This window comes from Blennius ocellaris (assembly GCF_963422515.1).
Source record: "Blennius ocellaris genome assembly, chromosome: 17".
In the NCBI taxonomy this organism is placed as follows: Eukaryota; Metazoa; Chordata; class Actinopteri; order Blenniiformes; family Blenniidae; genus Blennius; species Blennius ocellaris.
The window spans coordinates 17,376,113-17,391,791 of NC_137666.1; the positions used below are offsets into that span (position 1 = coordinate 17,376,113).

Genomic DNA, 15,679 nt, shown 5'->3' on the forward strand with positions numbered 1-15,679 from the left:
ATTTACATATTTGCAATAAACAACAACCATTGCTCCCAATAATATGTAGAGACATTTGAGAAAGAATATTAAAAATGACCATTTTTGTCCCTGTGAGTTGGCGCTTCACCTGCCACAGACCTCACTGCACTTCACCTGCCGCCCAGTCAAATGAAGTTGGCTTCAGAAACTGCCCACAGATGGCCTGCAGAAAATACTGAGCCCTGAAGGCCAACGGGGGTAGAGGGGGGGTGGGGGGCTGCAGTGGATGATGTTGTGCCACACGTCATAAATCTTTTCTGGACAAGCAGTCAAGTCCAGTTTCAACAAATAGCTGATATCCTTTTTTTCTCCAATAGGCGGCAGAGACAGAAAGTCAGCGTCTAAAGAGCTGAGCTGCAATGGGAGAGGTTATCCAGGGACACTACACTCCCATTATATTCCTGTAAACAGGCTGAACTGTAATCCTGAAGCGTAATATTCAAAGAGCTTTTACATTCAAAACCTCTTCTGAGGGTAAAAAAAAAAGACTGACCTTACGATCAGTCTTTTATTTTTAATGCCTTTAATATTAGCACAAAGGAATCGCTTCTGGTTGACTTTAAAGGAAGATTCGAGCTCACTTTGCTTTCCATGACATGATTCTTCCTCACCAGCAGCGGTTGAACATCACTCCATAAAGAAAATGAACTCACACAGACGTGAACAGCAGATTTCAATCAGCAATCAAAAGGCATGTGAGGCTAAATTAGCATTATTATTACACAGTGGAGAGATAAGATCAGGCACAAACTGGAATACTGATTTCAGTGGCTTTCAAAGAACAGAGACGATGATGATGATGACCACTTCTATCCAGTGAGGTGTGAGGGAGGGAGAGGGGTGGGGGTGGTGGGGGGTGGAGGGGGGTGGGATGATGAAATCAGTCCCCAGCCAGCACCTATCATTTAGCAGCAGCATCAATCCCGTCTCCATTAAGCCACAGCAGACAGCCTCATCACCCACAGCACCTCAGCAGTGACAAGAGATGACAAATATTGATCAAGATATGGGATCAGGTCTCCACACAGGCTTGTAACGCAGCGCCGCTCTTTCTCCCCGACAGATGTAGATCAATGTCAGAATGAAAATCATCTCCCTGCATCAGAATTTCTTATTAGATTGACAGCATCGCGTCAAAATATGTGATGGCAGACCTGCTCCTAGTACAGTCATTCAACGGGCCTCCGGTTTACAAATGTTCGTGGCTAAAGTTCAACACTGCCACCAAGAGGTGAAGAGATGGGTTGCAGTTTTCAACATCCGGGGAAAATAAAAAAATAAAAAAGAGAGCGAGAGAGAGAGAGAGCGAGAGAGAGAGAGAGAGAGAGAGAGAGAGAGAGAGATCAGGATAGGTCAAACACATTATAGTTCAGGGGACACAGAGTCTAATTTCATTTTGAGTGAGTCGGACTGGTAATTTAATGCCACAATAAGCCTTTCTATAAAAATATTTTCTATGTTGCGATGCAGTGATATTGATATTTTCACAAAACCAAACGATTAAATTTGAGAATTACTACGATCGCCAGATCACATCGCCAATTTGAACGATTTGCTTCAGGTGAAAAATACAGTAAAGTGGTAAAAAAAAAAAAAAAAAATCTTCTAAAGCCATTGCATTATGCACGTTTTTAACAAACTCACTCTGACTATGAGGCTAATGCTAGTTTGTGATCTTTCATGGCAGAATCACCGATATCTCAGCTTGTTTCTCAGTGTTTTGTCCGCTAGGTTTGTGAAATCTGTTTTTTGTTTTTGTTTTTTTGATTGGAGCCTCTTGCAGGCCAGTTGTGGCCCACAAGCCTCGTATTTGACACCCCTGGTTTAGATCATACTCATAGTAAAAAGACAAGATTACAAGTGTCGGGAGGAATTGAAAGAAATATGAGATTGTTCTTTTAGGAAATCACACAAATGTAAAACTAGACTTTTCATTAATAGTTTTCTGGGTTTGACCCCCACATATGACACATTTGATATTCTACTAGTCTCGAAGTGATGGCCTTATCACTTAAATCGTCTTTATTTTTTTTTTTTATCAGTGTGTCACATCTGTTGCCTGTGGATCTTCACACTTTAGCTGATTTATGTTGTATTAGAAAATTTTGAAAAAAAAAAGTAATCTGGCATACAATTGTAGGGAGGTCACCGACTTAAATATGCAGTTCACATGAGACTACAATAAAATGATAAGAGTCTGTTTTGATGATTTCTTAAATTACATTTAATTACATTGAGGAAATGCAACTAAATGTATAGTTTTGGTAGGTGTTTATGTATAACATAAACACCTACCAAAAAAAGCAGGTCAATAAAATGACTATGCAATTTCTGAAACTTAGCTGAATTTTACCTTTTCAAAATTGTATCTTGTCATTAACTAATCTCATAGCTGGTGAACAATATTAAATCATGGCAAATCTTCTATTTATATCTACATTCATAAGATAAAGTAGGAAGCCTTCATTATAATACACATTTTACGATGACATTGCGGTAACTAACAGGATAGATGGACAAATAAGAATATAGAATACATTTAAATCTTGAGTTAGATTATCTATGAATATTGAAATATTAAAAAGAGTTACTTGCTAAAAATGAAATAGTGCAAAAAAATAATAATTTCATATAGTCTGCATTTAACAAAAACTTCCAAAGATAAACTAATAAATAAACAAGATTATATTGACAGATAGAAATCTGTCAAAAAGCATTATCACAATAACGCTTATTGACAGATTTGTGCTCATAATTAATGGTTTCTTCCAACTTGTGCTGCACAGCAACGCCAACTCAAGTCTGAATATATTCTTTTCCCTCTTTTTCTCCACAATTATTGCCTTTAATTGGCTGCTCCAGATCATGCAGCTATGTGAAGATGTAGCTGTTTATTTCAGTTTGGAGGATTTCAACTTTTCCATCAGCCTGTACTACAAACGAAGGCAGCAGAGAGCTGAGAGTTTAGCTCGTTGAGCCATTTTAAAGCTCATCAGAGGCTGTACTGATCGTGTTGTGCAGCAGAGGGCAGAATAACACCACTTTTAATCCCTCGGTCTGACTGTGTGAGTTCAACACTACAATGAAGCCAAGAGACTTCCCAAAATGCTCTCTTAATCCCACCAATGTGCTGAGAAGCCCATAAAGATAGAAATTGTAAGTTAATGTTACATTAGTGCGGATCTCTGTGTAAAGCTCCTCAGATCGCTCTCTCTCTTTTTTTGTTGCATGGATTGAGATGATCTTATGACAGTCTTCAAAAGGCAGACAGCCCATCATCAGTGATACTGTGAATTACCTCCTCATATCCAATGTAAACGGCTTGATCTTCAGCAAATCTGATCCATCATAACCTCCCACCCCACTTTCGGAGGATTAAATAGCTTTGCACTTTAGAGGAATAATCCTCGCTCTCTGCATGTCTTGGCCTCAATAAGTGAACTGGACTGTGAGTCTGCTGCACTTCACTTCCCTTCCCTTCACTTCACTTCACTTCACTTCACACACTCCACAACAACAACTGGGAGGAAATTAGTTAAAAGGGATGCAAAATCAACGAGACGGTTTGCATTTCCATGAGCAAAATGCCACTGTGAATGCTGAAGCTGAATCCACACAATAATAATTATAATAATAATAATAATAAATCAGCAAAAATCAACCAGCCAATGACTTTGGTTGACAACAAAGAATTTATAGATTATAGATTATTACCACGTGTATTTATAAGTGTCCCGAGATGCATCAAGTGTGTATATATATATATTTTTTTTTGGTTGAAAGTACAAATGATGTTTCTGACCCATAATGTCAGAGAAACATCAAGAGGAGAGCTCTTCCAGAAAACAATATCGTCTGATAGCTTGTTCATATCGTTCTGGATAAAACAAAGTATTGAAAGAACAGATGCACCAAGCGAGGGACTGCAATTCTTGACATACTTCTTTTTTATGTATGTGAGAAATAAAAATCTAAATCTAAATATGAGACACTTCTCAAATTTAACAAAACCAACCACTGCACCATATCGTTTAATATAGTAAAGTACAGACGTTTAATATCCACATTGTAATATTGTGTGGGCTGCCTCATATTACAGGATTTTTAAGGTTTTTTCATGTTCCAAGAGTCAAGAGTCAAACTGCACCTCTGTTTAGAATGTTTCATCTATTAAAACTCTGCTAGCATGAATAATTACGTATAAATTCGTTAACAATGAACACGACCTTCCAGATACATCCAATAAGAGTTTTTCCTCTTTGCATCAGACATTCACTTTGACCCAATGAGGAATCCTAAACACTTTCATTTATCAGTTGGTTCAACCTCCAAGAATCAACTTTCCATCAAGGTCTAGAACTATTTGGACAAGTATTTAAATTAATTTCCTCTTTGACCTTTTTATTGTTTAAATTATTTAACTGACTTGTCCTTAATACAAACTGGCAGTTTGTATTAAGGCCCTTAGTTTTCTCTGCTTGTTGTTCCTTCATTCTTTGTTATTTTTCTTTTCATTACAGTACTAATGTTTATTGATGGGGAGGATTCCATTCAAGCCCCCAATATGGGGGGTGGGGTGGCGGTACCATTATCTGCCATCTAATTAGAGTAAATGTTGTAGGGAAAGTATAAAATGGAATATCCCATTTGTTTTATATGTAAAAATGTCTAATTGAGTGGATTTCTGTGGGAAGTCAATAATTCGCTCAGTATAATTATTAGTAACAAGTGTCTATTATAACTGATTTAAAATAGTCACGTTCCTTCGTGCTTGATCACATTCTTAAACTAAAAACACCAACTGGGTGCACTAACTGGGAGTAAATTTAGGTTTTGTTTTGTTTTTTATGGGCAAAGAGTCAAAAAATATAAGATGTTTCAAGCAGATGTGCGATGTGTTGGTATTGTTTACACAAATTCTAAAACTAAAATACGCAAGCAGGGCAGATTTCAACATGTCACAAGACTTATCCTTCATGTCTTTTGTGTTACTTTCATTAATGGTTTAAAAGAAATTAAGAAGTAACCAAACATGGGAAATTGAAATCGAGCTTAAATGCAGAAACAAATGAACAATTCATGGTTGTATGTAGACAATACTTTGAGATGGCGACTTTAAAGAGTGGGACAAGCCTCATAGAAATTGTAATGAAAAGCAATAACTGAAAGGTAACATTATTCAATAATTAAAAAAACAACAGCAAAAAAACACTTTGTGAACAGAATTGATTGCGAGTGTGAGTGATTGTTGGGGGTCAGGAGGTGAGGAGGGGGTGGTTGGTTTAAGGACACACTCACACACACACGCGCATCTTATAACCAATTAAAAATGAATTACTCGATGTAAAGAAAATACCAAAATCCCATAAACATGGACTGTATGATATCGGATTTATGTCATAAATTTGGGACTTCAAATAAATAGTCTTCAAAACTGTGAATTTATTCAGAACATAAAGCTCTGAATGGTTTAAACCTCTAACTTCTTGGTACGTCATGAAGCTTTTCGAGTCCAGAACAAAACAAGTAGAAGCTTCTTCCAGGTTTCAAACTTATCAAGTTTATTAGTTTTTGTTTTTCATCAAAATGTCTCATCCCGCTAGATTTAAGATGAATTCACCTAACAAGTAATATTTTAGCAGGACAGACAGACGACGTTTGAGACAATGCATCTTAAATATCTTGTTAAATCAAACATGAAATGATCTTGTTTTGAGTTTTATTTTTGAAGAAACAATGTTCATTTTATTTTTCATGCATATTTCAAGCTGAGGTGTTTTTTTGTAGATGAGACACAATTTGATTTCAGAATGTGTGGCTAATTCTAAGACACCACACTTAAACACACTGGTAAAGTACTATATACTGTAGAATAAGTCATTTTTGCTCATTTTAAGGTCTCAATATTATAAATCATGTCATATTTCAAGAAACCTTAACAAGACAATTCTCACTTGTTCTATTGGCAGGTTTTTTCTTTTTCTTGTTTTGAGAAGCCGCATATATTTCCAGTGCACATATCTGGAAGAAACCTGAGGAAACCTGCAGTTTGCATGTTGTCCCTGTGCATGCAGGTTTTCTCCAGGTCCTCTAAATTCCTCCCACAGTACAAAAACACGTGGTTTAGAGTTGTTCTCTTTAGCAAGAATCAGCTGGAGTCGTTTCCACCACTCTTAGACGATGGATGGAAGTTTTATCTTTTTTTAAAATCTTTTTTTGTCTTTATTCACATCTGTCACATGTGTTATTATTTTGCATTTTGGCTTTTTCCTTGTTGGAGTTAATGAAAATGGCTTTAAATACGTGCTGGATGTCACAAGTTATGGCGCTCACGGCGTCTCGCTGAATTCCACTGAGCAGCACCGAGGAGAGATGGAATGGAAACGGCTTCAATTCTGAACAGTCGTCCCTCCGGAACAAGAAAACAAACTCTTTTTTAAGCCGCGGGGATGTACTATCATTATGTCTGTAGGGATTTGTGAGGGTGCACTTTGCTGTGTTGCTCAGTAAGATTAGGTTTTGGGCCAGTTCAGGTTACTTGCTACCATTTTCTAGCTAAACTGCTATAAGTTTAGACTTAGGTTTTTTTATTGGGGGGGGGGGGGGGGCGTTACATTGTTTGCTTTGCTCAATTATGTTTGTTGTTTGTTTGTGTAGTTTGTCTTTGCATCAACATGTCCGAAATAAACTGAACTTTAAAAAAAAAAATTGCAATTTTGTCATTTTCTTTATATACATAAATCCACAGATGTGCTTTATTTTCTAGCTCTTCATTAAAAAAAAAAACCACATTTTTCTGATCTTTGATTTCTTAGTTGATATCGATCACACCTTTCTCTGTCAATTAGCAGCCTTCTTTTTCCCATCCGTGGTTCCAGTCTGAGAGCAACGACGATAACCGTCATCCCTGTGCCCTTTGAAATTGCTCTCTGTTTAATTGGAACAGAACTAAGTTGTTCAACTCATTAAACAGCCCCATCAGCTCGCCGAGGACACAGTGAAAAATGTCATATGGGTTGCAGCTGATGCGGCCACACGGATGTGTTGTAAAGCCGGCTCCACACACTCCCGACACCCAAGTTTTATGAAGAGCCGAGAGGGGCGGTCAGGAAGATTACCGACAAATAAAGCTGTCGGACTTGGGTCTAGGTATTCCGGTAAGAGGATGAAGCAGCTTGAGTTTGACCGATAGCTTTACCTGCTAATGTGATTTTGAGCGCAGGCCGCCGTCGCCCAGCTCGCCGCCGGCTTTCACTCTCCCTCCTGTCCCAGAAGCACCCATCCCCAAGTCCAATCTGAAATTGAAGGCTCTGAACTGCGACGGATTACAGTGACTAACCCAAGCATGCTGCAGTAGAGTGGGGAGGTGGGGAGGTGTGGGGGAGGGGAGGGGGCGGGGGTGTCTCCTAATGAGCCCGGCCAGCGGAGCGGCAAGTGACAACAAGACTCCAACAAGCAGGCCAACTTCATGGCGTCCCCGAGCTGCAAGCGGCGCCGCCACAATCGCGGCATTGTTTACGCGGCGCGGCGTTCTCCTCGCAATGAAAGTAGAAGAATAGACACCAAAAGACACATTTAATAAACCGTCGTCTCTATTTTTCTGCGTTGTACTCCGAGTTATACATATTTCGACACGAAAGACAAAACTACAAGAAAAACATGTTTCAAATTGCGCCTCGGTGAGAGATTAATATATCAACTATGTACATAAGACAACAATGACTTTCTCTCTCCCGGGAGAGAACTGTCGGTGGGATGGTTCCCATCTAAAATGTCACCATATAGGAGCTGTACAAGCAATGACTTCCACACACTGACTGCTCATTGGTATAATGTCCGCCGACTGTCGCTATGTAGCCGCGGAATCTATATACATGTTGGTTTTTCAGATGTTCTCAAGCCACGAGTGTAAATTTGAAGGTTTTGTCAGAAGAGAGAGAGAAAAAAGTGCGTTTGGATCTTCGGTCCCAGCCAGTTTTTTCAGTTTGTCTTCTCGGTGAAGTCCAGTTGGAGGCCGGGTTCAGAGGAGTCAGTGAAGGTCGAAGCGTCGGGTGGGTCCGCACGTCCGCACGTCACTCGCGTTTTGAGCTCCACTAGACTCTACAGACTTTTCTCCTCCTCTTCCGGACTCAGCGGGTCAGCGGCCTTCTCCTCGGAGGCTGGCCTCTCCAGCTTGTCTTCCACCAGTCGGTCGTGAGAAACCGTCCCCAGCACTTTGGCACTGTGCTCCTGCGCTTTGGCCCTGAGTGCAGCGATGCTGTTCTCCCTCAGCTCCTCTTTAGAAATGGCTGACTTGCCCTCTGACCTCTTCTCCTCCGCCTCAGCGTCTTCGGCCCTCTGAGAGCTCGGCTGCTGGGGGGGGGATTCGCATTTCCCTGTGGGCGGAGCGGCTACTCCCTCCATGGACTTTTTGTGCATCCCTGCAAAGAGTTGCGGGTATTCAGATTTAGAATAGCGTCTGTTGATTGGTAAGCCATCTTGGACTGAAAACAGCAAGCAAAAAAAAAAAAAAAAAAAAGTTCCGGTTTAGAATAGTAATGTGCAGAGGAACAACGGCAAAGCTAAGGTGGAGGTATGATTTGATCTAATGAGGTGCAACCAGAGTAAAATGGTTTGGAAACATGTGGGGGGAGCAGATTGAGCAGCCTCACCGAGCAGCCAGGGCGCGCACGACTCCATGATGCCGTCCTTGGCAGACTTGAGGATGGACTCCGGCAGAGGGATGGAATGCCTCACCATGGCGCCATACAGCCCGTATTCCGCCATCACCGTGCTGCGGCCCCAGCACTTCTCCCGCTTCCTCCACTTGGCTCTGCGGTTCTGAAACCAGACCTGCCGCAAGCACAGAAACTCCCTCAGTGATCGTCACCGCAACCGATTTTGCTTGTCGTTTATCTGCTTTAACGGCAGTCTGCAAATAAGGAGCACTGGGCAAACCCTCATTATGTATTTCTACCATTTCACCTATTTTTTCCATTCATATCTGGAACATTATAACATGTGCTTGAATGCAACTCACAGATCAGGAGTGGAAATAACAGTGATAAACTTTCTGAGATGTTTTTCTCATATTTATGTGATTTTAAGGTAGATTTTAGAATTATTCAACATGAACTGTAGTAGTGTAGTATTTCTAGTGTGTTTGTCTTATTATCATTTTGTCATGTTATTTTATATCTGAACATTTAGTTTAAAATTATTCATATGTTTGCATATATTCATATTTTTTCCATACGTTTTCCCTGTTTAGCATCAATTTAAGGCCATAATTATGACAAATGGAAAGTTTAAAATGCTTGAAACGTTGCAGTGTGGTATGCTATCAGTGCAGAAATGACTGACTAACAATACGACTGCAATTCAAATACTGCTTTCCAAATGTGAGCTCACTCCTGAGTTTATTCGTTCAAAAAGAAAATCCCTGATTTATTTTAATTTTTGTCAAAATGGTGTGATTTATAATAAGTTCATTAGAATTTGCTTCAAACATTTTGTTTTATTAAAGTAATTGAAGGCTTAAAACTGAAAATGTCATTAAATTCTGTTAAATGAGTAAATACTTGAAAAAATACTTTTAATTATGTATGATTATATGTACAATATAAACACAGTAACAAAAGCTGTACTTTAGTACAACACGTCCTTATAATGATTGTACAAAAGAAACAAGCTTTTTTTGTTTTTATTCAGCACTCCTTAGTTTTCTAAGAGGATCTAATCAATAAAGACATTTCTTTTGAAGGCAACAATTGGCGACCTCAAAAATAGTTTTGGCTTTACTGAATCACACATAAGTCACCAATGCAGACTGAAGAGGAATATGGTTTTAATCTATTGTTGCCTGCAGGACAGATTTCATCTATATTCAATGTCTAAAATTATTCAATTCGCTTCACAATTCCAAGGATATTTGTTGTGCTGTTGTGTTTTTCCCCCTGACTTGCCTTATATCAATAATTAGTATTAGTTACATATTTATTATATTATTAATTTGATTAAAATGAAATAATACATTAATAATACATACAAAATACATTTGGAGTATTGATTTTTACACAAGAACACATTTTCCTGGCAACGTTTGATTGATATTATTGATAATGTGATGTGGGTGTAAATAGGAGCCATGTACTAATTTCTGGAATGACTTCTTTTATTTTTTATCCTGTCTTATTTGATATTTGTTTTTCTTCTCTATTGAATCTTTGTGGAGCATTGCTGTAAAATAATTCCCTTCTGCTATTAATAAAGCATTTCTATTCTATTCTATTCTATTCTATTGTAAATATGTCAGAGCAAGGATTTTGAAACACATCGTTATCCTTTTAATTATCACACCACATTAATTCTTTGTTTTATAATATAATTGCAATGTAATCAAAATAACGAATATAAAATATTTTACTTGCAATGACAAAAAGCTGCATATACACACTTATGCAAGCATGTTTTACACATTAGATGTTAGATGATCTTTTACACTTAAAATAGATTAAACTAATCCACATATGTGTGTTTTAATAGGTTAACTATCAGAATGTTTTTGCTTTCTTCTTATTTTTTTTATCATAATTTCTTACATTGTGATGCTGGGAGATTCCTTTGAAAAGGAGTAGTGTGATTGAAGGTGAGTTAAAATAACAGTTGGATTGATTCCCCATGTCTGCAGGCTACAGGTCGCTCAGATCTTCTGTCTCTGCTCATCACGTGAAGCCCGCCGTGTCCTTTCACCTGCTTTGACACGTCGGGAAACTTTCACACTCAGTAAGAGGCCAATTTGATCGCGTGGCACAACACAAGATCGTTAAACACCCTACTTAGACAGCTCTGATGGCAGAGGAATGGGGAAGAAATTGAAAACGATCAAATCCTTCTCGAGCTTTTCCCCCCTCCTCTCTGGTAATTCTGATGATAACCCTTTTTTCATACAAAACACTTTTTTTTTTTTTTTCCCTTTCCATGTGAAATTGCTTCTCTGGCCCTCAAAAGGATCCAGTGTGTGTGAGCTGCAGGAGGGGCGACCCAGGGGCACCAAGAGGCTGATTGAAAAATAAGTTAATTTCAGGCCCAATCGATGGTGGGCAGGCGCGCAAATATCACGGGAAATTAAACTAGCGGGACTCTGGGGAGCGCCGCTATTGACCCGCGCTAATAAATTCAATGTAGTTATTTCATTTGAACTCCCTGCGTCTCCGCGGCGGCAGCAGCAGCAGCAGCAGCAGCCAGCTCCTCTGATTTAACTAATTACACTCCGGGAGAAAATTGGGTGTTAATTTTATTTAGGATGGGAGCGGGGCCCGGACTTATTTATTTATTTTCCTTTTATTATTTATCCGCGGGCTGTACTGTTGCGGGCCGTAATGAGAAGGAGATTAAAAGGCGCACCGGCAGATGGATGGTCCGGGTCACGCCGCAATCTCCTTCCGCCTTGATAGCTTGATTAGGTCGTTAGTGGCTCCTTCTCCGAGAACAAATTGTTTCACATCCAACTGCGCCTGATGAGAGATGATCTGTCCTGGTGGGGAGGCTGCGGGAGGGGGGGGGGGGGGGGGGGGAGGCTGCAGGAGGGAGGGAGGGGAGGCTGCAGGAGGGAGGGAGGGGGGGATGCAGAGAATGCAGGAAGGTGCAGGAGGGAGGAGAGGTTGCAGAGGGAGGGGATACTGGGGGAGTTTGCAGGAGAATGCAGGAGGAAGCAGGAGCAAACGGGGGTTGCAGGGAGTTGCAGGGATCTTCATGGGGGGTAGGAACGAGGGGAAGCTGCAGGAGGCTGTAAGGGGATGCAGGATGATATAGGAGGTTGCAGATGGCAACAGAGGGTTGCAAGAGGATGGAGGAGGTTGGACGAGGCTGCAGGAGGAAAGAGAGGCTGCAGAGGCTGAATGAGGATGTAGGAGGGAGGGGGCACTGTAGGATGGATCGAGGAAGCTGAGAAGAATGCAAAAGGCCTGAAGAGGATAGTGGCGCCTACTAGAGGGTGGAGGAGGCTGCAGGGAGGTAAAGCAGGCTGCAGGAGGCTACAAGTGGCTAAAAGAGGCTACAAGTGGCTGAGGGCAGCTGCAAGAGCCTGAACAAAGCTGCAGGAGGCTGCATGAGGGAGGGGAGGGGGCAGTGATCGATGTACTGAGGGGGGGCTCACGTATCTCCTCAAAAACACTGCAGGTTATCAGATCCGATGGAAACGGGGTGTAACAGGTGCACGATCACAAGATATTATACTATTCACTCAAATTCATTAAGTTGGAATCTTTGCAATGTGCAGTTTCTGCTTCAAAGTTCAATATGAGACGTTTATAAACGAGTTTTGATCATAAATGGACCATATTTATGTTTCTCTTTCATACAAATTGAACACTTCATATGAATTTTGCGTTTTTTATGATAATAATTTGATCATATTGATGTTTTTGTTTTTTTGTGACAATATTAAATGTTAAAAAAAACCTAAAGCAGAGGGTATTCTTTTAAAATGTAAAATATTAATTCTACATTTAAGCAGGTGCTTTAGTGCTGAGTTGAGGTTAACTGTGTTTATGGGTGAGATGTTAATGCTAACATGCTAAAAAAAATACATGTTTGTCATCCAGAGCACTCCAGGTCGACAAATTACGACAAAAGAACAGCTTCTAAACAAAATTGATGACAATTAAATAATGCTATGTTGCATGTTTGATTTCATTTCTGTAGAATAAAATAATTATGAATCTGCATTTTAACATCATTATCTGTTCTGATATTTTAATTATGTGGCTACATTTATTTGGAATAAATAAAAACCACGTCATGACGATTATGTTATTAGCGTCATTGATGGCATTAAAAGTAGAGGCGGAGTGATACAGATGTGAAAGTCTCTCGTCCAATCAGATGTTTCTGAAGTGGCTGCTATATAAACGCAGGTGTGCGCGCGTTCACCTGTATTCTGTCTTCAGGCAGCTCCGTCTTCATGGCCAACATCTCCCGTGCGTAAACATCAGGATAGTGCGCTTCGTTGAAGGCCTTTTCCAACTCCTCCAACTGGTAGGAGGTGAATATAGTCCTGTAGAAATCAAAGGGTTAAACACTTTAATATGATTCTGTGCCTGGTCAAAATTTGAGGGTGAATAAAGGAGTAATTTTTTAAACAATCTGAGTAGATTGATTATAAATCCTACAAGTAAAAATGGTTAAAACTGGATTTTGTGTATACATCTTCCAAAAAGAAGGCTGCCTATGCAAACCAGTTAAATTTACTAAATAGCCAGGCCCAATAACAACAAAAAGTCACGCTTTTCTTCTTTTATAAAAGGAGAAAAAATATTTAATACAACCATTATTTAGAAATTGGTTATAATAATAACACATTAAGCATAAAATATGGTGACCAGTATATTCATTTATGACAATGATGCCCATTTACATTAAATTAAATAAATGTATGTGGAATTTCTGACATTTTTGCCTGAAAGGAGGAACAAAAAAGGCATAATTACGCACTGACCGGTGGCGTCTTTTCTTCCGTTTCTTGCTCTGACTTACAGATGACTTTGAGAGTTTTCGTTCATTTGAAGATAAATCCTCGGAGTCTGGATTTGGAAGGGAGGGATGAAGAAGACGTTAAGGTCAGAGACATGAAGGAAAGATTATGAAAGGATAAGTGCTGACCTGGACACAACACTGGATTTTTAATCTCAGCTCCACCACTTAATTTGATAATAATAATAATAATAATAATAATAATAATAATAATAATAATAATAATAATAATAATAATAATGTACCTGAGCTGGCGGACTGGCTCGTGTCTAGCGGCCCTCCGGTCCTGCTGTGCGGCTGCAGGTGAACATCTTGTCCGTCCGACAGAACCGTTTCCAAAAACGCAGGCTGCGCGTAAAACGACGGAATCCCACCGGGGCCGATTAATCCCATCCCGACGCCCACTCCCATCCCCATGCCGGCGTGGCCCAGCACGGACCTGGCGGCGATGAGGTGCGCCCCGGGCGGCAGCGAGCTGAGCGGGCTCCTCGGGACTGCGGACGGCTCCTTGTTCAGCCCCAGGATCTCCTGGATGCCGAAACCGGTGCACCTGGGCGGCGGGGGATGCGTGGCGCCGCTCTTCGCCTGGTGGCTGTTGTTCCCTCCGTTTGCGCCCAGAGAGGTTTTTTCCGACAGGTTTAAAGTTTCCGACAGCAGGGCCCCCTGTTTCCCCGTCATGTTAGTCTGGATTTATCCGCGGGGGAAAAAAAAAAAAAAAAAAAAAAAAAAAGAAGAAGCCTGGATCGTATCAAAGCGTCTGGCAGGACGGTCCCCTGTGCATGATCCTCTCTGTAACACACAGGAGTCCTTTAGAAAATGGTCCTTTTATCCAACAGGTCCATCCCAACAAGAGGCAGGACGCAGCAGCCAATCAGCTGAGAGGACTCAGGATTCCTCTGGATCATGGATGCGTTATTACGCCTTCTCCAATGCATCTCTACATTTCGCCGAGGACCCTGTGGATGAATGTGGAAGGGATTTTAGAGGAAGGACGCAACGGAAATCTTTATGAAAGGCCTTACACAAGACATGGAATAAATTTTATAGATCAAAATCTAACATGAAATACCATAAAATCTAATTAGATGAGATAAGATCAAATTAAACCTCTTACCTTTGAAATGCTTCAAAAAGGGAAATACACCAGCGTGTGTCCACTTCTTCTGGATGCTTTGTACACAAACAAACAAGCAGATCCAGCCACGATCGCTCTCTGCTCATCCTCTGGCGCACGCAAATGGATAATTGATCTCCAGATGCTGTGGGAAACTCATCACACGCAAATCAAAGGCCCTCCCAAAACCGACAGCTGGACGACATGGAGCCGGTGCGTCCTGTACGGTGCTGCTGCACGGCTCTAATCCCACAGCAGCAGCAGACTACAGCGGATTAAAGACGCACATTTCCTCCGAGGAAACGACAGAATGTGGACCCTCAGCATTTAGAGCTATTTATTAATGTGGATATTAAAATGCATCAATAACCAGCTTCAGTAACAAGCGTTTCAACAACAACAACAATAATAATATTAATAACACTGATAATAATAATAATAATAATAATAATAATAATAATAATAATCGTCGTCATCATCATCATAATCATCATAATAATAGAAATTATTTACATAAACAACATCACTTAAATATGCAAACCAAATGAGAATAATGAGAATAATTGAGATAAAGCTAATTTAATAAGATTTCATTGCTTTTACGCAAAACGAGAAAAAAAAAAGAATAAATGAGAAAGTGAACGATTTTAAAGACAGTAATTAAAGACTGGCATTAGTAATAATGACTGAGCCAGAACAGAAATAAAAGATAAAGAAGTGAGTTATTAAAAAAAAAAAAAGACATGGCCAAATAAAATCGAGAATATAATAAACTAACTAACAAAGCACAAAAAATGTCATCCCAAAATGTTTCTTCCAGCACTATATTGTTTCCAGACACAAACAAATGCTGCTTCCCGGTGTTGTCTGAATGTAATCTTTTGTACGGTGCGCATAACTGCGCACGTTTTGTCCAAAATGAATATATTAACAAAAGTCACCAGCTAATTTTCCAGTTTATTGGCCTTAATTTGCACTTTATGTGCTGCAGATGGCTCATTGTTAAAGAAATAAGAGGAAGACAACAAAGGT

The 15,679-nt window shown here is 40.0% G+C and overlaps 1 protein-coding gene across 1 annotated transcript; it reads right to left on the bottom strand.

The window, feature by feature from the left end:
* Positions 1-8,121: 8,121 nt before the first annotated feature.
* On the bottom strand, positions 8,122-14,211 carry vsx2 (visual system homeobox 2; the record flags this gene model as incomplete). The annotated part of the gene is made up of 5 exons (XM_080512668.1): positions 8,122-8,504; positions 8,673-8,853; positions 12,934-13,057; positions 13,499-13,583; positions 13,779-14,211. 5 exons carry the CDS (start codon positions 14,209-14,211, stop codon positions 8,122-8,124), a joined length of 1,206 nt encoding a protein of 401 aa, XP_080368794.1.
* Between the last annotated feature and the right edge of the window lie 1,468 nt (positions 14,212-15,679).